Source organism: Tenrec ecaudatus, chromosome 9 (assembly GCF_050624435.1).
Source record: "Tenrec ecaudatus isolate mTenEca1 chromosome 9, mTenEca1.hap1, whole genome shotgun sequence".
NCBI classification, from domain to species: domain Eukaryota; kingdom Metazoa; phylum Chordata; class Mammalia; order Afrosoricida; family Tenrecidae; genus Tenrec; species Tenrec ecaudatus.
The window spans coordinates 97,280,000-97,307,870 of NC_134538.1; the positions used below are offsets into that span (position 1 = coordinate 97,280,000).

At 38.4% G+C, this 27,871-nt stretch overlaps 1 protein-coding gene and 1 pseudogene across 2 annotated transcripts in view; both read right to left on the reverse strand.

The window, feature by feature from the left end:
- Positions 1-27,871, reverse strand: part of PHF14 (PHD finger protein 14) — a 142,848-nt gene that overhangs the window by 83,853 nt on the left and 31,124 nt on the right. For both annotated transcript variants that reach the window (XM_075558358.1, XM_075558359.1), the window contains exons 5-11: positions 17,152-17,311; positions 13,103-13,214; positions 8,995-9,132; positions 4,355-4,501; positions 3,326-3,596; positions 2,891-2,997; positions 1,756-1,851 (exon numbers count right to left, since the gene is read on the reverse strand). In XM_075558358.1, the coding sequence (XP_075414473.1) occupies positions 1,756-1,851; positions 2,891-2,997; positions 3,326-3,596; positions 4,355-4,501; positions 8,995-9,132; positions 13,103-13,214; positions 17,152-17,311 (1,031 nt within the window). The remainder of the gene's footprint in view (positions 1-1,755; positions 1,852-2,890; positions 2,998-3,325; positions 3,597-4,354; positions 4,502-8,994; positions 9,133-13,102; positions 13,215-17,151; positions 17,312-27,871) is intronic.
- Positions 20,164-27,796, reverse strand: LOC142456999 (zinc finger CCHC domain-containing protein 9 pseudogene; annotated as a pseudogene).

Sequence of the window (27,871 nt, forward strand, 5' to 3'; positions counted from 1 at the left end):
TGAGTTTTTATCTAACAGTTACTTACATTAGAAGCCTATAATTCTACACGGTCATCAGTTTTCAATGGAAACTAAACATTAGGTATATTAAACTTCTAGCTTTAAAAAGCAAAAGACAGGGAGACAAGGGTTTCAGAGATTTAAAAAACAAAAAAGCACAGTACACTTGACAAAAAGAATATTGAAGCCGTTTATTTTCCTTAGTATCCCAGCTATGTTGGTGCTCCATAGGTTAATTAGAAAAATTATCTTATTGGGCCAAGCCTTACACAAAGCACACAGATTCTCTCTGGCTTCTACTAATCTGTGGGATACGAGCTTCTCAGACAGCAGCCGTCTATCAAAGTCATTTCCCAGTGGCCCTGCGGGCCAGCATCTGTTCAACCGACTGGGAAAAATGCCACGCTAGTGGTACAAATGAATTCTACTTCTGCTGTGTATTTTACATTTGCACATGAAAATCTGTGAGCCTCTGTGAAAAGTCATTTAATCTATGAAAATGTTCTTTTATGGTAGATGACGTGTATTTTGCAACAGGGGATTATTATGAGGCAATCTTGCAAATTAAGCCAAAAAATAATGAGTTTGGCAGATAAATTAATGATAAGCTTCAGTTCAAGATTCACTACTCTAAATATGAGATTTAAAAACACTGTATTCCTATAAGATTCCATCAACAGCCTGTCAATGGAAGCAAAACTCAATTCTTCCACTCATGGTTTCTCATTCTTACCTTTTAAAAGTCATTGTAATTTAAGCCACATACACCCTTGTTCACAAAAAATTATCTTCAAAGCTAGCAGGGCACAATACAAAGTAGCATATATTACTTCCTAAAATACTAGATATACACAAATTATATGACAAACATCACTCTGTACACCTATAAAACAAGTGCAGTGAAAAAATATTTGTACTTGGAAAAGCCTTCCTCACAAATTAAACTAATTTGTAGTAAAAACAGAAACGATGGGTCTCTAGCCCCCTTAAAAAGATAAATTATTATGTAAATCAATTCTCAACTTATTAGTTCCAGGCAGAGTCTTCAAAACATTCATAGAAAAATTCCATTATCTTTTCATTCCATTTTCCACAAACTTTGAGAAGCTCCCTGGTATACAGTTTATGGAAGAAACATTCAAAGAAATCTACTTTGCACAGATTCTTTTTTTCAACACCAAGATCATTATTGTGCTGAAAATTAAGGATACAGTAATTTCCCATGACTACTGAAGGAGAGAAAAACTACACTTTACCAATGTTTCCAGATCTGTCTCTTACACAGCTCACAATAAAATCAACACAGAAATGAATCTCTCCAGCTTGCCTTTTTTTCAAATGTTTACATTTACCTCCAAACAAAAGAGAACTAAGGATAACACAAGAGCAGGACAGGTGGGGAAATATGATAGGAAAGTTGCGGCTGCTAAATTCGAGAATGTCGTAGGAGTAACTCATGCTTCACATGTTACCTTCATCACAAATGACAGGCCAATCAGTTAGAGCAAATGAAAAAAATTTGCAAGCAAGATAGCTGTTAAAAGGATCAAATTGAGCTACCGGTTCTCAGTATGCAGCTTACAGTGAATGCGCTAGCTGTGTTTCAGACAGAAGTCATTGTCTCCAGAGGATGAGCAGGGCATGATCCAACAGAATTCTTTAGTTAGCAAAGTGACAGCTGTAGCAGGAGTCTGGTCTTTGAAAATTATGGAGGGCGCCCGAATAGAAGGAGATAGTTATGAGAAAGAAACTAACCTGCCCCGTGATCCTGCCAAGCAAGGCCCATATGCCTTGCCCTTCACTTCGAAGTTTTCCATTCAGATTCTGCAGCTCTTCTAAAGATTCACATAGCTATAAAGTAAGTCAGTCACAGTCTTAAACTTCATTACCATGTGCAGTAAAACTATGTGAAAATGTGAACAATGTATCAACATTCCATGTAACATTAATACACTCAACTCTCAATGGAAAATGGGGCTATACAATTATTTAACATCACCAATAAAATGTGAGCTATTTTATGATATCATTTTTACTAATTATAACATAATTAGAATAATGATACTGGCCTTTATCATTTGTTATAATTTTATACACATTTTGCTAATATTTTGACCCTATGAAGAGACATTTCCATAATTTGTTTAATGGGAAAACTATTGGCAGAGTTTTGGTGAATTAGCCAAGATCACAGAACTAGGAAGTACCAAATCTAACTTCAGTATGTTTTTCACTTCAAGGTGGTTGATTATAGAAACTTCTAATTTTTTTAATCACTTAAACAGTGTCTTATGCTCATATTACTTATTATGTGACAATTTAGTAACAACTTTCTTTGATATACTTCTTTTGGTCTCTCAACCCTCATTATTAAAACGTAGCCAAAAAAAGAACCAAGCAGGAAAATACATACTTAAATTGAGTTTATTATTTTTTAATCAAAAGAAACATAATAATTTAATTAAATATTAAAATATTTTAAAATAAATATCTAAGTTTCCTACAAATTTAGAAAAAGGACCTCTAAAACTCTGTGTATTCGTTAGAAATGAGGATTAGCATTATCAGACTGGTTAACTTATAACTCAAGTTCAATTACTTGCTTCACCTCTGAAGGACTCAAATTGTTCCTTCAAAAATGAGAATAATCATATCTTCTGTCATAAAGGCGAGTGAGAATTGACACATGGAAAGTGCCAAAGGTGTACTTTGTACACAGAAAATGCTCAGCAAGTGTTAGTAATAATAATGAAGATACTAAGGGATCGGAATGGAAGGGAAGGTTGGAAAGCTCTAGAAAAAATTCAAAATGAAACAAAGAGAAATTCAATAAAAATACAAAGAAATCATCAACAGTATCCAATCATGATCTTTTTAATAGTCAACTCACCTTATTATATTCCACATGAAGCTTTTCTTGTTCATTCTCTAATTTATCCTTTATATTCTTTTGTTCAGCCATATTTTCCTGAATTTGAATCATGCGCATATTTCTCTCTGTTTAAATTAAATATCCAATTTTACTTTAGTAGAAATAAAGCTAAAGTACAAAATACACATATGAAGGAGTTGACATGATCACTTGTGCAAACCTACATTGTTTTAGTCTATTCACAAATTTCATGAACCTATCATTTATAACAGCTTGCAACTTATTAGGGAAATAAATATGTTTTTACATGATAAATGTACAATGCCTAAATATTTCTAATACTTGGTAGCATATAAGATATTTTCTTTTTTTTTTTTTTAAATTTTTTTTTTTAAGATATTTTCATTAGAAAAGTATTATAATTTAAAAATGGGTAAGTACAAGTATACTGACCAAAATAATAATTCACAAAATCAGCAGTGAGAGCAGGTTGCTTATGTTTTCTCCTTCCATCCACACTAGAACTAGTATCTGAATTGTCCACCGGGAAGATATCTGTACTGATACCCATTAGTTCTGCTTTCCGCATCAGTTTACGAATGGCTGAAGCACTACTGGTGAGTGGTCTGGGCAGTTTTTCCCTTGGAACCCAGGCCTGTGGCCTAGTTGATCGAGCTAGCTCTGCTTTGGCACGATATTGTTGAAGGCGGGCATTGATCCTTGCCTACAAAAAAAATGCATGCAGGTTTAACAAAAAATGTATACAGATTAAAATGGAACACACATCTTCCTGTGATTTTTACTTCTAATCGCATTGACAGTAAAGATAACGAAAATCTCCTACAATGAAGGCAAATTATATCTGTCCACAGACCTTAAGGTATATTGTATGATTCCTGGATTATAATCAACTAAGGAATGACTCTTCTAATCAAGTTCAGAATTTTGAGAAACTAATTCCATTAACCTTAACTTGCAGTAACTGCATGAATCTCTATAAACTTAGTTAATTTAGACAGTCAATCAGATCAAGTCTTTTGCATAAATGAACATTACAACAACCTGAAAAAGATGGGGTCAATATCTGACACTGTGAGAATTATTCTTGGTGGCATCTTGATTATGTATTAGGCTGAGATCTGAAAGGTCAGCTGTTCAAAACCACCATAAAGATGAGGTGCTTTCTACTCCTGTTAACAGTCTTAGAAACTCACATGGGCAGTTCGACTTTATCCTAAAGGGTCACTAAAGGGCACAGACTAGATGGCACTGAGTTGGGGGTTTTTGTATTTGGTCTTCTGGTGGCTAAATGAAGAGTATTGGTTTTAATCACAACCTATATTGGCCATCAACCCTAACAACAGTTTATTGTCTGGTTTACTAGCCAGATTACATATTTATACTTGACGGGAAAATACCCAGACGTTCTGAAATGTATAACCCTAAAAGAAAAACACAGCAACTTGGACATGAGTTCCATACCTGTGCTTCTGGTGATAGTTGTTTCTCTCTCTCTTGCAAAGACATTTTACAATAGGATTGTAGAGCCAAGTAATTTTTTCTCTTCCACTTTCTGTCTAACCTATCTGCGTGTTGCTTACAATAAGCAAAAAATGGATCTGCTATATCCTATATCAAATAAAGGAGGGGAGAGAGGGAGAGGACATGAGCAGTTATACTTAAAGGGTCATTATAAACCTAACATAATAGTATTTCTTTCTGAAAACGCTCTTACTGTAACTTATTTCATTTTGTTTTTTTATATCATTTTATTGGGGGCTCATACAACTCTTAACACAATCCATACATCCATTGTGTCAAGCACATTTGTACATATGTTTCCATCACCATTCTCAAAACATTTTCTTTCTTCTTGAGCCCTTGGTATAGTAATTTCTTTTTTCTTTTTTTGATATGGTTATTTTTATAATAAAATTTTAAAATAACCTTTATACAAAATAATAAAGATTACTGATTCAGAAACTCAGCCTTCCATGTCAATTGCAAATTACCAACCTCAACTTAGCAAGTATTTTTTGTTTAAGGCCTTCTGGATTTAAATTTCAACCAAATCTTATGTATTATTTAGGTATAATTATATATATATATATATTACACTCTATTAAAAACAACTTGGAAAGATGCAAAAGTTAATGGAGAATGAAAATGACTAAGCAATTGATTGCTAGCCGAAAGAGTGGTATCTAGAGTGTACCCCCCGATCCGGAAGTTCCTTAAAGAAGGGCCTGGCGATATGCTTCTGAAAGGACACAGCCCTGGAAACCCAGCAAGCAGTTCCCCTCCATACACACAGGGGTGGCCCTCACGTAGAACCGCCTCCATGGGAACTAAGAATCAAACTAGAACGTTATGGACAATGTGATTACCGATGAGATGGCAGTCCATTCTTTAGATATACTCCAAAAAAGAAAACTGAAAATGGGATTATCACTTCTGCTCTTCACGAACAGATGCTAAAGGGATCCCTTAGATCGGGTTTGAAAGTCAAAAGGAGCTGGTCGAACAAGAAAAGGTGGATCGTGAGACTCCGGATAGGGCAAGATATGACAAAATAACGATGTATAAATTACCAAGGGCACATGAGGGAGGGGGGAGCGGGGAGGGAGGGGAAAAAAAAGAGGACCTGATGCAAAGGGCTTAAGTGGAGAGCAAATGCCTTGAGAATGATTGGGGCAGGGAATGTATAGATGTGCTTTATACAATTGATGTATGTATATGTATGGATGGTGATAAGAGTTGTATGAGTCCCTAATAAAATGTAAAAGAAAAAAATGATTAGGGCAAAGACTGTACAGATGTGCTTTATACAACTGATGTATGTATATGTATGAACTGTGAAAAGAATTGTATGAGCCCCAATAAATTGTTAAAAAAAAAAAAGAAAAGGTGGATCGTAAAGAGCACAGAGAAATAGTCAGAAAGGGAAGAATGAGGTTCATGGCGTTAACATTTAAAGAATGTCCATGAGGCCATTCTTTTGTGCAATGTCCACAAATGTCACAATATAGAGATGGGGATAAAAATGACAGAATTTGGAGATATAAAACCTGTATACAAATCTTGGGTCTAACTGCAGGATTGTGAAAAGGGCTCACTGAAACTATTACCGTAGTAGTAAAATAAAGTTTTGTAACTTCTTCATATGGTTATTAGGATAGAATATGAAAATATATGCCAGGAGATTACATTACACAAATAAAACTGCTTTCTTGGGACATGCTCTATTTCACAAGGAGAGACTATGTTAAGTGGGAATAAAGATTATATTTAATTGCAAAACACCCAATCTAGATCATTATTTTATTACATTTAAAGAAGGTGAGTTGAAATTGAGTGATTCAGAGATAAAATTTAAACTTGAAATAGAGAGCTAAGTACTAGTTAGTACTCAGGTCCGACTTAGGAGTTAAGGATATCTAAGAAATAACTCAGATGCAAAAGGAAAAATATCTAAGAAATAACTAAAAAAATATCTAAGAAATAACTCAGACACAAAAGGAAAAATAACGTATGCCTCAAATTAAAAAATGCATTAAAACCTAAGTTTATTAGTGGGTATGAGGGAGAGGAGGGCGGGAAGAAATGGGGAATTACTGCTTAGGGTACCGAGTTTCTATGAAGGTTAGTGAAAGAAAAGTGAAAGTAGATAGAGGTGTTAGTGTCCTAATTGGAATGGCTAATGTTATCTATATTATGTGTTAACTTGGCTAGCTAGGGTTCTCAGTGGTTTGGCAGATGTTGCATATTCACCCTCTATTTTGTAGTCTGATATAAGAAGTCAATCAGTTGAGAATGGATTTTCCTGAGGGTGTGATTTAAATCTACTGTATATGGAAATTCTGGAAAAGCTCGTTCACTCTATCTCTTACATTCATCTTGTCACACTGACAGCTGGTTCTTGGGAAGTGAGGCAACAATCTGCCACCTGATATGCAGATTTGGGATTGGTCAACCACACGAGTTAGAAACTTTGAATCTACAGCCAGATCCCCGGATCTGGGACTTGCCAGGTATGGCAGTTACATAATCTGGTGTCAACTTGAGACTATTCAGAATGAAGGGTGGAGGTTGTCCTGTCAATCAGGTCGCAACTTGATGATCTCATTTGTAAACACTATGGAAATAGATAGCTCACTGGAGGCGGGACACACAGACTCTCCCTGCAAGACATTACTGTTAACAAACCACATGGAGCTATGCTGATGGCAGCCAGAGTCTGGGAGTTGGAAGAGCCACGTGGAGACCCAGGGCAGCACTAAGATGCTTCCACCACCACTGGATCCACAAGACTTCCCACCCTCTGGCCTGTGATCTTCCTGCACTTGGTGTCATTACACGTATTGCATGAGTCTGAAGAAGAATTTACAGACTGGTATGGGACATGTGGGCTAATATCGGACTTATGGACTTGATCTGGACTGGGCTGCGTTGTTTTCTTAATGTCTAATTTCTCTTTTATATAAAGCTCTTTCTTATACACATATGAGCAGACTAACACACCGGCCTCCACAATTACATGAACAATCTTCCTGAAATGCATCTGCCTCTATGCTTCTCTAGTGAAAAGGAGCTGTACTGACACTGTTACTCAAAGCACTTGTATTTAAAACCTTGCCATAGACCTGCATAACCTTCAAGGACAGGCTTAATAATCTCTACCTGGAAATCTCTTTAAATGAATGTGATGATAATCAGGTAGAGATGGAAAATACAAATTTTCCTTATTTATTAGGATGTTTGGCCAGAAACTTAACCTCTGTTTTTAAAGGTTTTATCCAGGAAATCAGCATTAAAATAATAGAATCCCCTTCGGTGTAGGTATAAACTGGAAGGTGTCCTGAGAGTGATGAGGGTAAGCATTTGGCTGCTCACTCCAAGGTCGGCTGTGGTTCAAACCCCACAGCTGCTTCCAAGAGCAAAAGAAGAGGCTATCTGATCTTCTTGTAAAGGAGCAGCACCCCCAGCATCCTATAGTGTAGATGTTAGATCAGAATGGACTCAAAAGCAGTGGGCTTGGGGGGAATATGAATTCATTGAGATAGTGTGTGAAAGGGTCTAGCGCTATGCCTAGCAGAAGGCAGATATTAAGAAAAGTACTTCTCCCTTTTCACTGGGAGTAGAACCTTAAAAGGCCTTCCTACCCCATCCCAAGCATGCTGACTCACCTACACAAGGGCTGTCCATGTGCTGTCATGGCTGTGATGCTCTTCCCTCCAGCATCTGCATGCTCCCCATCACTTCCCTCAATCAGAGTCACAAAAATCACCTTATTATATATAAGGCCCTTCTCTGACTTCCTTCTATAAAATAGTACTCCTCTACACAGCTATCCCTCGTTGGTCTACATTTCGTCACACTACTAATCACCACGTTTCTGTGCTCACGTTTCAATATCTGGTCCTACCCCATTTGCCACACTCTTAAGAACACAAAGGGAGCCTTCTGAAAAGATGGGGAGCTAGGCAGACCTACTACCGACACCCTGACAACAAAGGCGAAAGAAAACATTACCCCGAGGGACGGATAGAGAAGTGAGGTAAGTAGTGAGTATGAGGAGACGCTGACAAGACTGGCAGGAAATGGGAAGATGGAATGGAAGAATTGTTGCTGGCCTAGTACGGCATGGTCATTTTGAACGTTCACCATCAATATTCAATCAAAACATCAGCCTAAAAGCATAAGCGCCCATACTGGTGGCTGCTGACCCGAAAGCTGTGGTCTTTCACTAGCTCCCCTCACCCTCCTGAGAAGCAGACACATGGCCAGCCTCCAGCCTCCCCAGTCCACACCAGTGACACTCCCACCGCTCGGCATGGCCCTGCTCCTCCTGAGCTCAGCTGTGTACCATCAAAACAGAGCGCCAGGTATCAGATCCCATTATAAAAATTTTAGCATGTTATGCAAATGTCTGACTAGGTTTAGGACTGACAAAACTCACACATAAGCATTGTTTACACTTGAAGTTTTCAACCAGTGATCTAGATGAAGACCTTAAAATAAAAAGTTGAATTTGTTTATGATCAATTCCTCTGGTAGAACACAAAGGAGGCATAAGGAGCTTCCTGCACATGGACCCTGCCTCTGGGTTTAACTAAGCATACCTCTTCTGCTGCCGCCTCTGAGAGCAACCCTTCCTTCTGGGCGCAGGTAACATGAAAATAGGCTCGGCACATCCCTGCATCGCAGCTAATGCAAACTCCAGTTCTAGCGAAGCGAGGGTCTTCACAGAAGCTACATTCCTGCAACAGAGTAACAGGAAGCCTTAGCAGAGCAAAACCACGTCACTACTCTAAATAAAGCATCCAGACAATATTATGATGGGACCAACGTTCACCAGTCATCCTTTCTATTTATACTGCTAAAGAACATCACCTGGAATACAGAAAAAGAAAAGGCGTAAAGAACTGGAGGAAGACGTGGACTATGTGGCTAACAGCCTCCATGAGCAACAGCCTCCTCCGCCATGAGTTGACAAGAACTAGATGGTGCCAGTCTATACGAGGGCTGAATATCTTGTTCAGAGAATCTATACAAAAATCCTGGTCAAAGCGAATAAATACAGAACCAAATTTCAAATTCTCATGAACTCCAGGCTTTCTAGAGTTTAGGGGATTGATGAAGCTCTAAAATTCTTACTCTTCTATAATCTTTAAGTCTTAAATCAGAAATATCCCTGGATGTCACTGAATTCGACCTGCAGAAATGGTGGAATTCATAGGTGTTCTGCTGGGCATATTCTCAATACCAGAAAAATTTTTTAATATGGTGCTAAAGAAGTACCAATAAGGAACCAATTTTGTACTAATGCAAACAAAAATTGTAGGTAAGTCAGAGTTTATATTTTAAAAATATGTAATTCTTTGTACTATTCTAATTAGCCAAATGCCACTGATAAAATAACAATAGTAAATGAAATTGATTATTTACAATGTGCCAACCACTACTGTAAGTACTTCACATATATTAACCCATATAAAAATTTAATATATATATAATTATTCTCACTTTACAAGTTAGAATTTAATTAAAGAAAGGTAACATTACCTCCTCAAAATAATACAGAAAATTTACTAGGAGTCAGAATTCAATCTAGAAAACTTATTTCAAAACCCATTCTCTTAACCAGGGACCCTGGACTGCTAACCACGAGGTTGTTAATTTAAACTCCTTGAGACAGAGCAGCACCTATCTGCTTTCACAGAGACAGACACTCTCAGCAACTCTGGATAAGATCACTACAAATTGGAATCAACAATATGGTGGTAGGTAGGTCGTTCAGGAGGTCAGGAGGTCCGTAGGTCGGTAGGTAGGTAGGTAGATAGGTAGGTAGGTAGGCTCTTAACTATTAAGCTATATTGGCTCTTGAAGAATAAAATACTATTTGAAAAGTGAAGGAAAATAAGTATGAAGCTACAAATATTTCACCATAATATATAAGCATCTATGCAAACAAACCATTCACTTTTTAATTTCAAGTATCTTCAAGAAACAATTAACAAACAATTTGGTGAATTCAGTATTGATACACAATATAACCAAAGATTTACATTCTTCTATATACAAAAGGGGGAGCTATAAAACCTTAAATATAAATAGTTGATATTAAAATCCTCCTCCAAAAGATATATTACTACAATAATGTTTAATTATTTTATAAATCATTTTAATCTTGATAACTGAAAGCTCAATCACTCATTGCCATTGAGCCCAGTGACTGAGAGTGGCCACAAAAGGCAGGTAGAACTGTCTCATAGCTTGCAAGTCTATAATCCTTACCGAAGGAAAACTCCACATCCCTTTCCATTTCATCAGTAACCCAGAGCTCACCCACACACCACCCAGAGCCTTCATTCGCTTTTCACCAACTGCCATCAAGTCCATTCTGACACATGACAACCCTTTAGGACAGAGGAGAACTAATCTCAAGAATTTTTAAGCCAGTGGGTTCTGCTGACCTTGTGGTTTGTAACCCAATGAATAACCAACCCACTCTGCCACTAGGGATCATTAGACATTTAAAAATACATCAACCACCGCCATCAAATTGCTCTGATTCATACGGGTTTGCTAGGCTTTATAAATCTTTATAGGAGCAGTCAGGCTCAACTTTCTCCCTCAGAGCAATTAGTGGACTTGAACTTCCTATCTTGCAACTAGCACTCCATAGCTTACTGCACAGTACCACTAGGGATCCTCATTAGCCATTAGAGAAATGCAAATCAAAATGAGATACAATCTTACCGTAACAAAATTGGCAATGACCACAAACAACAACAACCAAAAAGAGTACATCAAGGTTGTGAAAAGACTAGAACTCATATATTGCTAGTAAAATCATAAAATATAGAAAATAGTATGACAATTACTCAAAAAAGTATAAATAAAAATACCATACAATCAAGCAATTCTATTCCTAGGCATGTGTGTATACATACATGTAGGTGTGTATACATACATATATATGTGTGTGTATACAAATATACATACATATACACACAAATACATATATTACCATATATACTTGAGTATATGCTGACCTGAATATCAGCTGAGACACCTAATTTTACCCACAAAAAATGCATTAAAAATGTGCTGAAAAAGTCAACTTATACACAAGTATATACGGTGTGTGTGTGTGTGTGTATATATACATATAATATATATATATATCCTAACAACACTCATCCAGTAGACATATATAGACTTATGTTCACTGTAGTCTTGTTCACAATAGCAAAAAGATAGAAACAACTTAAGGGACCATCATCAGACAAGAGGATAAATGAACAGTGGACGACTACAAAGAATAATGAAGTCTACAAAGCATCATAAAAGGTAAATATCACACAGTCCCCCAAATCCAAAAAACCCATGGCCATTGAGTCGATTCAGACTCATAAAGCCCCTGTAGAAACAGAACTGCCCCCACAGGATTTCCAAGGTGGGAGATCTTCCTGGAAGCAGGTTGCCTCGACTTCTTCCAGTGGGGTGAGTGGTGGGTTTGTCCAGGCCACTTTGGGTTAGCAGCAGGGCTCTCAACCACAGTGCCGTCAGTCTCCGTGCGTGCTCCCACTATGATTAACAGTCAAATGTATATCAAATGCGCACAGAAAGAACGTGTTTTTGATGGCTGCCAGTGATGGGAGAGGAAAATAGGAGAATCATTTTCTAGACAGCAGACACGTCATTTTGGTGATGAGAAATGGAACACCAAGGAAGCATTGGTGACGTCTGAACAACGTGACCGAGGTAAATGGTGACACAAGAAGAAGGGACACAAGGAGAGCAACTTTGGTAAATGATATAGAGAATTTTGCAATAAGAGTAATAAAAAAAAACTGTTACATAAGTAAATCTGTATACATCTGTATGAATAAAAAGGCATTTGAGAGGCTTGCACATGCAAGCAGGCATATATAATGCACGTTTGTGCAGGCTATGTTTTATTGTTGCTGGGTGTTGCTTCCGATTCAGAGTGACCTATGTACAGCAGAACAAAACAGTGCCGTGTCCTGCCCCGAGTTCACATCCGTTGTTAGGTTCGAGCCCACTGTGTCACCGTAGCTTGTCATACACACTGTCACGGCATGCATGTCCATACGTATAATAAAGGACGCCTAGACAAATTCAAGCAGCCCAGGGCTGGTTCACTCGGTAGCAAGGCACGGGACCAGATTCCTGTGGGATAAACTAATGTTTGCTACAACAGAGTTCATAAAGTTAATGTCCAGTGAGTCGAGTGAGAGTGAGGATGTAGGTTCGGGCACTTAAAAAAAACAAACCCAATTTATGATTCTCATAGCCACAAAGATAAAAAGTTCTTGAAACGTGAGTTAAAAAGGTGCTTTTTGTACTCGCTTTCATAATTTTAATATATTCCACTTCAAAAATCAAAACTCTTTGGTCCAACTTACTATTAGTAAGACTTTGGTCTGAACATTCACTATGTGGCAAGCAATGTGTAAAATGACAGTGAAATCATTTTCCACCTGCAGGCATTCTCAACTAAGGACACATGAAAGACTTTGTGTATTATTAGCTTTCTGGAAAAATTACTATCAAGGATAAATGGCTCTCAGCACTAAATTTCTCTACAAATAGCATGATGGCTAGAAACCCTTTTTTTAGTTATCAGTGACATTGAGAAAAGCCCCATGAATTACAAAGTAAAAACTCCTCTTTCAGGTCCCCAAATGCACTTTCTCTCACCTTGGCACCGTATTTGGAATAGTTCATTTCCGTCAGTGTTACCGGACGTAACTTGTCGATATCCCCAAAGGCTACGCCGGGAACGTACAGAGCACAAACAATGTGGACCCATCTATAAAGAGAAAAGATACGGTTTTGCTATCAAACCCTTTCATGAAATTCTCACATGGAAAATAAATATGCAAAATATCTGCCATATCAAAATATTACTGAAAGCTTTCCGTGATCAGATCTTTCAACTCTCACGACAGACTAATATGGACCACAATCAGAACGACGGCACTCAGCTGTAGCAAAAGGAGCTGCAGACCACATACTTCTGCAGCCGCCGAGCCGCCCGAGGTAACCCTAAAGGCCTTTGCTGAGGAGGTACTGCACTTGCACTTATCCTTTATTCTTAAATATTCGCATAAGACTACCACTCAAATGAAACAAAGCCGAATTCTCATGTCCACAGAAAGGCATTCACATTATTTTAAGTACTTGGAGAATTAAGGACTCTAATTTAAGAATGGTAAACTGCAACAATTACGCAAAACGGCTTCCTTCTCCTTCCTGTTTTTCAGAGGCTGCTGGGCAACACTTCGGGACAGATTTGAAAGCCAAGTTCTGGTGTACAGCGTGAGTGTCTTTCTTGTCAAGTAAAAACTACTCTTAAAGGACTGTACAGAACAAACTCCAAAACGTAGAAGGAAATTTTCATTTACCTCATCTGGTCATCAGACAATCCACAACTTACATATCACAACATATTTCATAAGGTCTGAATGATACTGAACATTAAATAAAGAATACTCCAAGTTGCTATGGACTAAGGGAAGTGAGGGGGGAAAGGGGGAAACTGAGTATATATATATATATGTATATACATATATATATATATATATACATACCTGCTCTGAATCATTTTATATATTAGGCATACTTTGCATTGTCTTAAAACCAAACAAAATGCGAGTTCATTGACTTTAAAATTTAAATAGTAGATCTACACTATCTCCATAAAGGGATAAAAATGAGATGGCAAATATTTCTGAATTTAAATATATTAATGCATTTTTTTCTTCAAAATAGCTTTAGATAAAAAGTGTAATGTCATCAAGTCAATCCCAACTCATACCACTGTTATATAAGATTCTAAGCCTGTAAAGTTTTCTGAGAAAGGATGGTCTCCTCTTTCTCCCACTGAGGGGCCAGTGGGTTTTAAATGACTCGTGGCTAGTAGTCTACAAGGCAGTGAGTGCTTTATGGTTCTGTTTTATGATGTACTATGAGTTTTAAAGAAATAAGACTGATAATAATTTGATAGTAGTACTTGGGAAAATAAATATATATCTTTAAAATGTATCTCTTCAATATAAAAGAAGGAACCCAAGTTTCTTTTCAGATTTTCTTGATACAATATTTTGATCCAACCTCCCAAATGCAGCCTGTGAAGTTCAATATAAAGATACGCATCTTCAACAAGCAGCTGCCTTCTCAATTTAATTTGCACAGTTTGTTCATGCTCCACTGGTGTAGGAAATGCCGTCATACTCTGTAGGAGTTTATCTTTGATGATCCCAACAGCTGGCTGTTTGCCTCAGAGTGACCTTCTTAAGATGTTCTAGTGCATGTCACCATGAATTTAAATTGTCGTCTCAGTGTGATCGGCACACACGTGTTCCACTTCCTTCAGCAACCTAGTCAAGGATGCCAACCTTTTCATGGAAATGCATCATCAGAGTCGGTGAAACCCCCACTGGAAAGCATCTTGGACTTTTAAATACGAGCTCTGCATAGTTTTCTGTTCATTTGTTTAGCTACACATACTTTACAAGTTTGTAATTAAGACAAATTGGGTAATCAAAGAAGAATCATCATGCTTGTTACTTTCCCATTCATTTTGCTTGCAGCTATGATGACAGATGTTGATGAGAGAAAAGAGCAGAAAACAAGCAGCTCAGAAAACCACCAAAGAACAAAGAGTCAGACTTGCCTTTCTACCACAGAATTAGTAAAAGAATACTTAAATTCTTATATTTCAATAGAGCAGACAAAGTAGGACACTTTTTAGAGGAATCTAATTTCGGAATGGAAACTCTTCAATAAAATTTGATTTTGAAAAGCTTCGCATTTGTAGTGCCTTTTGCAGCAGATGCAATGAACTCCCTTCAGTATAACAGCCCTTCATTTACACACCCAACAACCAACCTCTACGTGTCTGTATGCACAAAGTGCTTGTGGGGAATTTGGTCATATAATATGCTAATAGTAAAATGTCTTCCACCCAAAAATATTTATTACGGGGGGAGCGCGGAAGAGGGGGTATAACTAAAAGATTCCTGTGAGCACAAGATTGCTGTTCTCACTTTACACATCAATAAATGAGCGCAGAAAGAATAAATTATTTCCAAAGAAAACAAGGCTAGCAAGTGTTCAACCTAAGGCTTAAAGAATGCAATGTTCTCATCTATTGCACAACAATATTTATCTTAAAATTACGGGATTTTTGTCACAAATATATTTAATTTCACAACAGACGAGAACAGCCACAAAGAACATTAAGGAAGGGGCTGTGCCTGACAGGGGCCCACGCCAAGTGCATGAGGCCACTTAAGAAGGAGTAAGACACTCCCCCTAAGAAATGAAATAAAAATTCAGTAAGCAAAGGTATTGATAGTTTTCTCGTGTGAAATGACCTACTTTCTTATAGAGAACGTATGGCTCCATCACCAACAGGGAAAACAATTAACTAGCCCATCCGATGTTTCCTTCAATGTTTGTTTGTTTGTTTTTTCCTACATGCCATACTCTCTTTTTCTCCTATTTTCCATTTGAAGCTAGAATAACACTAAATAGCTTGTTAATTTTTTGTGACTTTTTATGCCTTGAATCAAGCTGGTATTATACCCTTCTAATTGCATCAAGGTCTAAGTTCTGCAATATTCTGTAGGAATGTGGACAGAGCATAAATAGCATGTTAAAACAATATTTTAAAAATATACCAGGCTGGATCACCAAGGAAGGCACCCATGAATGTAGCATCCACAGCTGCCACTACAAGCATTTCTCAATAATTATCTAGTCTCTCTTTTCTTTATTCAGAAACAGCTTCAATGTCATTTTGTATATTATGAAAGCATGAAGAAATACTAATTTATAGTTCTTTAGTAGCATCTTTAAATAAGTAGGAAGTAAAACCTCTTTCCTAAAAGGAACCACCGCATTTTGAGATGTAGCTTTCCTTACTCACCATAATTTATCATAAAAAATTACAACTCTCGGAACTGAGAGTTACCAAATTATGCATGATTACCTGGTGAAACTACTAGAATAACTGCCCAGAAGAAAGCAGTAGTCCCTTGTCCTTGGCATGCTCAGCTCACACCAGTACACCAACTCATTCTGCATACCAACTTGCTAACCGCAGACCAGTTCCGGCCTAGGCAAAGCAACAAAACCCTCTAACATCAAGTGGGCAGCAATTATACCTTCTCTGAACCACACCCAGAAGGCAGAGCATCCTTTCAAGTTTATCCTTCCTTGGACATTCTCCCTAATCCTAGGGTGCCCGTTGGTGTCCTTTTATAGATGATAAAACTTTGATCACAACTGAGAATCGTTTATATTAAACTTTATAAATCATTTATGGCTTTTTGTTCCCTAATTACACCTGATATATTCTGAAACTACGGAGATCACTATGTTCAAATCTGAATATTCCCCAGTTCGTGGACTTAGGCAAATTACATAAATGCTCTGAGATCTCAGGTATTACATTTATAAAATGGGGTCATGGTCACCTATCTCTGCATAGGGTCATTATTAGGATTAAATGTAATTATAGGTATATTCAATAAATGTTCTGAGTAACAAAAATAGTCAACAAATACTTCCTTTACTTCATCTATAGGTATTGCTTTATGCCAAGAAGATACAAAAAGCAAACAAATGACAGAAAGTAACAAAGAAAAACACGATTAGAAGAGTAGTATAGTCAGAGGCAGACAGATTACAAACCAGGCATATAGGTGAGACACACTACAAAACAGAATTATGACATCAACCTTCCAGCATCTGTCTCCTTGAAAATTCCATCCTGATTCGGGCAGAGTTCACAACTCGGGGAAACACCACATTTACAGGCATCACAAAACCACGGCTCAGTGGAGTTCTCAGACGCTGAGCTCATAATAGAGTCACTTTCTCCATCAACGCCATAGCAACCTAAAAATAAATAAATAAATGATGAGGCTTTACTCGTATAAAAATCACCAAAAATCGTATAAAATCACCAAAAATCAACACCATAGCAACCTAAAAATAAATAAGTAAATGATGAGGCTTTCTTTACTCGTATAAAAATCACCAAAAATCAACGCCATAGCAACCTAAAAATAAATAAATAGATAAATAAATAAATAATTAGGCTCCCCTCCCCCTAAACAAACCCAAATTTACTGCCATCAAGTCAATTCGGATTCATGGGGCCCTATGGGACAGGGAAGAACTGCCCCTGTGAGTCTCTGGAACTGTAACTCTTCACAGGAGTAGAAAGCCCGCCTTTTCCCAGAAACAAGGTATAAACACCAACTAATAATGACAATTTGAAGTGTACTAGGAAAGCTACAAGTTGGTAACAATGAAATGGAATCCATAAAGATCGTTATTCTAGTTGTTTGTGACCTGAAATGGACAGTTCTTGGCCATTTTGAAACAGTCATATGGTTTTCTTTTTTTCAATCATTTTATAGGATCTTTACTCATATATAAAAATCACCAAAAAACAAACGTGATATTTTGTGGAAAAGCAACAGTTCAGAAGAATGACACAGAACTGAAATCATTTTTAAAAAATACCTTGACACCTAATATGGTATATGAAATGGAATAAGTGGCCTGTTTAAAGAGCTTGTCAAGTCGGCTCCCACACATGGAGACACTCGGTAAATCAGAGTTAAAAGTGTCAGATACTGCAACATCTCATAATCATTATGTTTGCGTCCATTATTTCAGACATTGTATCAATCCATCTCCTTTGAGAATCTTCCTCTTGTTGGTTGACCCTCTACTACCAAGCATGATGTCCTTTTCCAGGAACTAGTCTCTCCCAATAACCTTCAAAGTACATGAGACAAAGCCCTGCCAGCCTCATGGGAGCAAATTATTGGCATCCTTGGAGCCCTATGCCTATATGACAGATCAGTTTAATCTTCTGGCAGTCCACAGCACAATTCGATATTCTTTAACAACACCATAATTTAAATGCGTCAATTCTCCTGATCTTCCCTAGCCAATGTCCAAATGTTGCACGCATACAAAGCAAGTGAAAATACCACGTATTCGGTCAGGTACGCTTTAGTCTCCAAAGCGCCAGCCTTGCCCTTCTAACTTTAAAGAGGTCTTGTACAGCACTTTCCCAAGGCAATACATTGTTTGATCTCTTGGCTGCTGCCTCCCAACTTTAAACCATGTGGTATTTCTTGTTCTCTTGAGTCTGTGTACCAGTTCCAAATGAGCACAATTATGTGTTCTGGAATTCCCATTCTTCTCAATGTTAGCCATAGTTTACTTTGAACCACACAACCAATTGCCTTTGCATAGTCAATAAATCATAAATAAACATCTTTCTGGTGTGCTCTGTTTTCTGTAAAGATCCATCTGGCATCGGTAATGCTATTCTTTGTGCCATGTCTTCTGCTGTATCACATGCGAATTTCTGGCCACTTCCTGTCACTGTAATGCTGCAGCTGTTTAGAATTCTCTTCAGCAAAATTTTATTTGCATGGGATTTTAATTATATAGTTTTGAATTATATTCTCTGAATTTTTTCAGTAATCTTTCTTTAGAATAGGCACATATTCTGGTCAGTTTGCCAACAAGCTGTCTTCTAAATTGCTTGGCATAGAAGAGAGTGTGCTTCCAATGCTTCATCCACTCATTGAAACATTTCACCTGATATTTCACCAATTTATGGGACCTTGTTTTACACTAATGCCCATAGCAAGTTGGATTTTTTTTTTCCTTCCCTGACATTGGTTCTTGATTACATGCGACTTCTTAAAATGGTTGAACGTTGAGCAATTCTTTTCGGTATGACGTCTCTGTGTATTTGTTCCCTCTATCATCTGTTGATGTCCTTGCATTGTTCAATAGTGCACTCCTAGAGTCCTTCAGTATTGCAACTTGGAAACATGCCAATGCCTTGGCTTTAGAATTTTATTCTACAAAGTGTGAGACAATAAATTCCTGTTCTTTAATCCACCCATGTGTGGTATTTGGTTACGGCAGATCTAGGAGACTAAGACAGTAATTTGGTGGCGGTGGTAGGTACCGTCAAGTCAGTTCCAATGCAGAGCAACCCTCTGTACAACAGAACGAACGACTGCCCGCCCTGCCCCATTCCTAGAACTGCTATTACGTTTGAGCCCACTGTTGCAGCCGCTGTGTCAATCCATCTGGACAAGGACTTTCCTCTTTTTGTGCTGCACCTCCACGTTACCAATATAATAATAATGAACCAAAAACTGTGATAAAAAGGAATTCCAAAGAAAAAATTGTAAAGGTATTAAACTATAGTACATAAGATAGCAAATAAACCAACACTTATTCATTTCTTTCATCTCAATAAACTGTGATTGGTAGCTTTGTTTTTGCCAAGTAAATGACTTTTATTCTGTATTGTAAAAATACAGCAATTTGTGGCCATTTTAAATACATTTCTATTGTAATAATAATATACGATTTCTATTTTGAAGAAGACAGTATGAGAAAAGTTGATCTTCAAAGGCAAATAGACATTTTGTTTACAGCTGGTTTGCATTAATGCGTGATTGTTTTTAAGAAAAGGGGGATTGTTAAAATCAGGTACATAACAGCCTACTTATACCAAGGTTCTGTGTGTTCATTGTGTTTTGGAGAAGTTCATGTAAACATCGAGGAATTTTTTCCAGGGGTGTTCTCCAAACAGTGGAAGAAGGTCCTCCTTGGCTGGCCAAACCCAGGAAATGAGGCTTGGCCGTGACCAGATCACACAGAGCTCCCAGGGAGCCCTGCTCCCTCTGGTGAAGCAGACATGTTCAGAAATGAACAACTTTGGGCAACTTGGTTTGGGGTGCCTATAGCTTGGGAGCATCCAAAATATCTTCATGGTCTGCACTCATTCCCTTTTCCCAGCGACCAACCGTGACCAATCGATCGGCAGTCTTCGTTTCCGGGCAGTAGTCCTGATAGTGTTGCACAGAGCCACAAAGTCTGCAGTCACCACCATCAGCATAGACGCCTTTGGGGTTGTCAGGGCAAGATCTGGACAGGTGCCCCATCTCCCCACACATGAAACATTTTGGGAAAGGAAATTCACCAAGAGCTATGTCTACTTTAACTTGGCACGTAATTATTTCATGCTTTGTCGACCCACAACGATACCATATACCAGTGCCTGTATCTTGAGTGTCGGGCAGCTGGGCAGTCTGCAACCCCATGTCCAGGATGTCTACAATGGAAACAGACCATTGCATTGTTCTTTGCTGTTTGCCTTTTTAATCTTCTTCCTTCCCTCCAACTGTCTTTCTTTCGAGCAAGTGCACTGTCTTCCCTATTTCCGCAAGGACAGGGTTTCCCTATCCCCATTGTGAGCTACCGGTGAGCTCTGCCTTAGGTATTCCATGAACCCATTCACATCTTCATTTAAGTACTCTTTTTTCTTTTTGTTCTTTTTGTGTTTTGTTTGGAATGTGTCATTTTTCAGGGACAGTCCATGGGCTTCGAAAGATTTCCCCTTGGCTTAGCTTTGACTTCCTCCATCATTGGGTCCCTTCTTCATATTCTGTCATGGTGCTGCCGCCAAGGCTCTCTTGTTAGCTGTGGCCTTAACTCGTGCCCACCTATCAATCGCGCATGAATCCTCCAGAGCAGGGGAGTCTGCCAGGTAGAGAAGCCCGCCCCTTAGGGCTACACTCTGAGCCGGAACTACATTGGCCTGGAGCGTGTGTCACTTCCGGTGAGTCAAATCCCGCTGGAGAGTACAGTCGCGTCTCTGCTTGTGTGGGTGAATGTGGCTGAGTGGCAGGTTATGGAGCATCTGGTGCTTGAAGGATCCCTGTTGGACGCTGGAGACAGAGAGGAAGCACGCTCCATGGATGCTTTCTCTGGTAACTGGTAGCTAGCTTCTTCACCACTTCTGTTTGGATATACATTCTTTTCAAATGCTGAATCATAATATCAAAGGAAAATGTAATATTCTTCTTAAGAGCAGTTATTAATGATTGTTGTTAAGTACAATAGAATCAGTTCTGACCCACAGCAACCCAAGGCACAACAGGACGATATACTGCCTGATCCTGTACAATTCTCACAGTTGTTTCTAATCGTCAGCCCATTGTTGCAGTTCTATAAAATCCATCTAATTGAGGCCTGTCTTCTTTTTCCTGCCCCTACACTTTACCAAGCATGACATCCTACTCCAGGGACTGGTCTCTCTCTGACAACATGTCCAAAATATGTGAGACCAAGTCTCGTCATCCTTGCCTCTATAGAGCATTCTGGCCGTATTTCTTCCAAGACAGATTTGTTTGTCCTTTTGGCAGACCATGGTATTTTCAATATTCTTTACGAGCACTCTAATTCAAATATATCAACACGTTGTTGGTCTTCCTAATACAACATCCAACTTTCACATGGATATGAAATGATTAAAAATACCACCGCTTGTGCCAGGCCCAATTGAGTCCTCAAAGTAACTCCCTGCTTTTCAACAGTCTAAAGAGGTCTTGTGCAGCAGATTTACCCAATGCAGTCCATCTTTGAGCTCTTGACTACTTCTTCCATAAGCTTTGATTATGGATCCCAGTAAGAAAAGAATCCTTGACAACGTCAATCTTTTCTCCATTTCTCATGATGTTACCTATTGGTCGAGTTGTGTGAATTTTGATCTTCTTGACATTCTTGATCTTCATGAGCAAGTGCTCAAGTCCTCCTCCCTTTCAGCAAGCAAGGTTGTGTCATCTGCATATTGCATGTCGTTAACAAGCTTTTCTCCAATCTTGACGTGTCATTCTTCTCCATATAAGCCAGCATCACTGATTATTTGCTCATCATAGATTGAATAAATATGATGAGAGGACACAACACTAGGAGACACTTTTCCTGATTTTAAACCATGCAGTGTCCCCTTGTTTCTTTCTACAACTGCCTACGGATCCAAGTACAAGTTCCTCATGAGCACAAAGAAGTGCTCTGGAATGTCCATGTTTCTCAAGGCTATCCAGAGTTTATGATCCACAGAGTTGAATGCCATGGTTTAGAAAATAAAACACAAGTAAACATCATCCTGCTATTCTCTGCTTTGAGCCAAGATTCATCTGACTTGAGCAATGTTATCCCTTCTTCCATATCCTCTTCTTAATTCACAGATTTCTGTTGATGTACTGCTGCGAACATTGCTGAGTGATCTTCAGCAAAATTTTTTTCTTCAGCAAAATTTTACTTGCATGTGATATGATATGATTTTATAATTTCAGCATTCTGTTGAGTCACCTTTCTTTAGAATCAGTAAAAATATGGATCTTTTCCAGTTGGTCAAGTAGATAATTTCCAAATTTCCTGGTATGGACAAATAAGTGCTTCATCAGCTTTCTAACTCAAGGTCTTTGCACATTTCTTTACATTTTACTGTCTTCTGGAGGTCCCCCTTTGAAATTTATTATTCAGCGTGTTGACTTGACTTCTTCCATTTGCCTTAGTTACTTGTGTTAGACCAGGTTGACTAGAGAAACAAATGCAGAGACATTCCTATGTGTGTAAAAGAGAGTTATATATCAAAGAGTAATTATATATTAAGAAAACATCCACTCTCCTCCCCCATCATTCACTTCAGAGGACAGCACTGAAGCTACAGCTCAGGGAGAGGGACATGTCTGTTCAGAGTACACAGGAGCAAACAAAGGGGGCGGGAGGGGGCTGTACAGAGTGAAGCACACCCTGGACCACCAAGCCCTGAGGACAATATTCCTGCTCAGAGCAGCCAATGCAAAGAGAGGACCACAGGGACAGGGTCCACTATGAGACACACAAGACACAACGTCGCCCACTGACCCATAGCGCTACAAGGGACAACACTGGAGTCACAGTGCAGGAATTGGGCCCGATCTGACTGCTGCACAAGGAGGTGAAACACTAAGGGTGAACAACAGAACAGCAAGGGGAGCAGAACAATGAAGTCCCCATGGAATACAAAAAATAGACGTTGGGTCAGGGCATGACACCCCATCAGATTCAACCGGAAAACACTCCTAAAGGTCAACAAACAGACCTTGAACTATTTATAGGCTTTTCTTTTTTTTTGTCGTTAGTTTTTTGTTGTTGTTTTGTTTTCCTTTGTTGCTGTGTTTTTTGGGCATATTATTATTTCTTCCGGTCTACCTAGATAAGATAGGCAGGATAAACAATCGGGAAGAGAAAACAATGGGAGCGATGGTTCCAGGGGGACATAGGAGAGGGTGAGGTGAGGGAAAGGAAGTGGGTATTAACAAACCCAGGGACAAGGGAACACCAAGTGATCTAAAATCAATGGCAAGGAGGGTGCAGGAGGCCTGGTAGGGCTTTATCAAGGGCAATGTAACCAAGAGGAATTACTGAAACTCAGATGATAGCTGAGCATGATAGTGGGGAAAAAAGGAAAGAGAGGAAAGAACAAGAGGCAAAGGGCATTTATAGAGGTCCAAATATAGACATGTACATATGTAAATATATTTAAATATGCCAATGGGGAAAAAGATCTATGTACATATATTTATAGGTTTAGTATTAAGGGAGCAGATGGACATTAGGCCTCTACTCAAGTACTCCCTCAATGCAAGAACACTTTGTTGTATTAAACTGGCATTCCATGATGCTCACCTTCCCAACACAATCGCGGAAGGCAAAATGGGTGAATAAGCAAATGGGGTGAAGAAAGCTGATGGTATCAGCTATCAAAAGATACAGTGTCTGGGATCTTAAAGGCTTGAAGATAAACAGGCAGTCATCTAGCTGAGAAGCAACATAGCCCACATGGAAGAAACATACCAGCCTGTGTGATCACGGGGTATTGATAGGATCAGATTTCAAAGACCCAAAACAAAAAAATCGTATCATTGTGAATGAGGGGGAGTGCAGAGTGGAGACCCAAAGCCCATTTGTAGGCAATTGGACATCTCCTTACAGAAGGATCACAAGGAAGAGATGAGCTAATCAGGGTACAGTATAGCACCAATGCAACATACAACTTTCCTCTAGTTCTTTAAAGTTCCCCGCCCCCTCACTATCATGACCCCAATTCTACCTTACAAATCTGGCTAGACCAGAACATACACATGGGTGCAAGTAAGACAGGGAATCCAAAACAGATAAACCCCTCTGGACCAATATTGAGAGTTGCTATACCAGGAGGTTAAGGGGAAGGTGGAGGGAGATAGGGGGAACCGATCACAATGATCTACCTATAACCCCCTCCCAGTGTAAGACACGAAAAAATAACAATAATTTATAACTTCGCAAGGGAGGGGAAAAATGAGAAGCTGATACTAAGGGTTCAAGTAGAAAGAAAATGTTTTGAAAATAATGAAGGCAACAAATGTGCTTAACACAATGGATGCATGTATGAATTGTGATAAGAACTGTATGAGGCTCCACTAAAATGATTTAATAAAAAGACAAGAAAGAAAATGTCCAAGTGCACTTCAGATCAAATCAACAAATCTGATATTAGCCCATATGTCCAATACCAGTCTAGAAATTCTTCTTCAGACTCACACAACACATGTAATGATGCTGAATGCAGGAAGATCACAGGCCTGTGGGTGCAAAGTCTTGTGGGTCCAGTGGTGACAGAAGCATTTCCAGGACCCGGCTGCCATCAGCATTGCTCCATGTGTCTTGTCAACAGGAAGGAGAAGCAGAAAGAGTGTGCGTCCTGCCTCCAGGGAAGAAGACTGCAAGTTCAATACCTGACAATGTTTCAATTCTATGCATAAAGTTGTCAGTGGCTACTTCCTAGAAGTGGGCAACCAATTTCTTCTTTATCTGCTTTCAGTCAGGAAGCGCTGCTGAAACCAATTCACTTCGGGGGACCTTGTTGGCATTTGAAACACTGGAGGCATTTCATATCTAGCTTCCCAACAACACACAAGCAAACCACCACAGTACGACAAACTGATGGTTACCAAGAAAATAATGTTTTTCTATAAAAGCAGCTATAAGCAAAATATTCAAAATAGACTCATAATACAAAACAATAAAAAATAGCCAATCTTTTTTAAGTAGACATAGTTTCTCAAACTTCTGCAATACCATGTAGAAATAGGTGGATCTATTTTCTGTACTTTGGAACAAGTTTTTTTTCAAACTAGATAGAATCTGTATTCACACAAAGTAGGCAATTACCAAAATAATAATTCATTTAGAAAAAAAACCCAGAGTAAATCACAGCAGTACTCTCATTCAGAATAAAACAGACATATATTTTCTTCTCAAATATAGACTACACACACATGGCAAACATTTGCATGTCTTTCCCCTTGTTATTTGGATGCACAAAAATTAAACCACCAAAAGAAATCTCAGGAAAGACTTCTCTGTGTCTCTCAAAGGAAATTTCTCTTTTATGAAATGAGAATCACATAAGCACATTACCTCATTCTACATCTCATTACCTCTATAGTGTTCATTACTTGCCATTTTCATCTGCCAATTCCCCCCTATTTCTGTGTTGTATCTTTGGGGCCAAGTTGTAGCATTTTATATATACTCACGTTCATTTTAATGAATGACTGACTGTATTTTATTTTTAAATCATTTTATTGGGGACTTGTACAACTCTTATCACAAGCCATACATATATCCATTGTGTCAAGCACATTTGTACATTTGTTGCCATCATCATTCCCCAAAAATTTTCTTTCTACTTGAGCCCTTGGTATAAGCTCCTCATTTTATCCTCTCTCCCCCACCCTCCCTCCCTCACAAACCCTTGACAATTTATAAATTATTTTTTCATAACGGACTATATTTTAAAATAGTTTTTTATCCCCCATGTAAAACAATTAAACTATCATAAAAACAATGGTTATTCTCTAATTCTGTGAATGATCTGTAAAATTTGTATCTTCAACATGAATTTTTTAAACTTTTCCGTATGGATACATGTTAAAATATTTTAGATGGCCATCTAATTAAGACCAAACTCTAGGCATACACTGTAGGGTTTACAATTATGTTTACCCAGAGAAATTGGTTGTTATCCTAGCTTCCAGAAAGATAACCTTGAAATCCTGGGATTTTCACCAGTAATTGCAGTTTCATTGAGGAAGCCTTCAAACTATATCTAAAAGCGTAAGTGGATATGGTAATTCAGGAGGCTGCTCATGTTAGGAAGGCCTACCCTGCATAATATCTGCTAACCTCAGAAGTAGAGTGGAGTGGGGTGGGGTGGTGGTCCTTAAGTCAATGCATTTTGAGTACTGTCATGAAGTTCTAACAAAGGCTCTGAAGATGGGAGTTTCCTGGGCTTCCCGGTTGGTACTAGACTTGCTATAAGTTGAGAGGATAGCATATCCTTTTGGGGGACACAGAAGCTCCTCATTGAGAACACTCCCAGGCCTCACCCTATACATCTCTTCATGTGCATTCTTCTTCCTACATTAAAACTACAGTCATAAGCATAGACATTTTGAGTATTGAACCACAGGAGTTATCCAAGCCAGCAGGTAAGAAGTGAAGGACCTTCGAGATCCCCAAGCTTACAGCTGGCACCCTGAGAAAACAGTAGTAAACTCCTGAGTTTACAGTCAACAGGTCAGTAGTGAGTATTTCACAGGGACCCTCATACTTGTGCTTAGTGTTGGCAGTCTTGGGCATATTTAGCAGTCTAGAAAATTGTGCCCTTCTACTTGTGAAAACTGACCAAACTAGTTACAGTCAGAGAAAAAAAATATTGATTCTGGTGTCAGAATTGAGTGGAAAAGTCTGATTTGACATTGTTTTAAGTAATAACATACAGACATGCCAACAGGGGACAGATAAATATGCTTATAATTGTTTGAGATTGTACAACATAGAAGTAATCCAAAACAGTATAATTTTACCCTATTCAACTCATCATGGATACCAGATGACTGGCAATCTTACACATCTAGCTGTAAAACTTTGGAATAATTAATCATACCTCTGCAGCTTTGTTACCACATCTTATATCTGGATCAAATAATATTTATATTCTGATATATTAATATAAATAATAGATCATACAGGGAAAAACTAGGGATAATTCTTACACAACCAAGCACCTCATGAGATTTACAATATCTACTCGAGTATAAGTCGACCCGAATATCAGTCGAGGCTCCTAATTTTACCACAAAAACTGCATTAAAAATATGCTGAAAAACTCGGCGTATACATGAGTACATATGGTAATTTCTGGGCTTAGAAGGAAAGGACCATATTCTCATGGGACATATCTCAATCAAATAGCATAATATAGCTCATAAAGTTATGTTCTTCATTCTAATTCAAAGAGTAGAATCTAACATCTTAAAAGCCTGCAGGAAAAACCTTCGGTCCTCTGGAGACAGAGAAAGAAACCAAAAGCTCAAAGGATAAACTAGTCCATGAGAGCCCAAACTCACTGACCATGAAACCAGAACTAGATGGTGTCAGACTATCACTGGCTACCATTGTAGTTAGGACTACAATCTATGGACCCTGATAGAATGGGAGAAACATGTAGAATAAAATCTCAAGTTTCAAAAA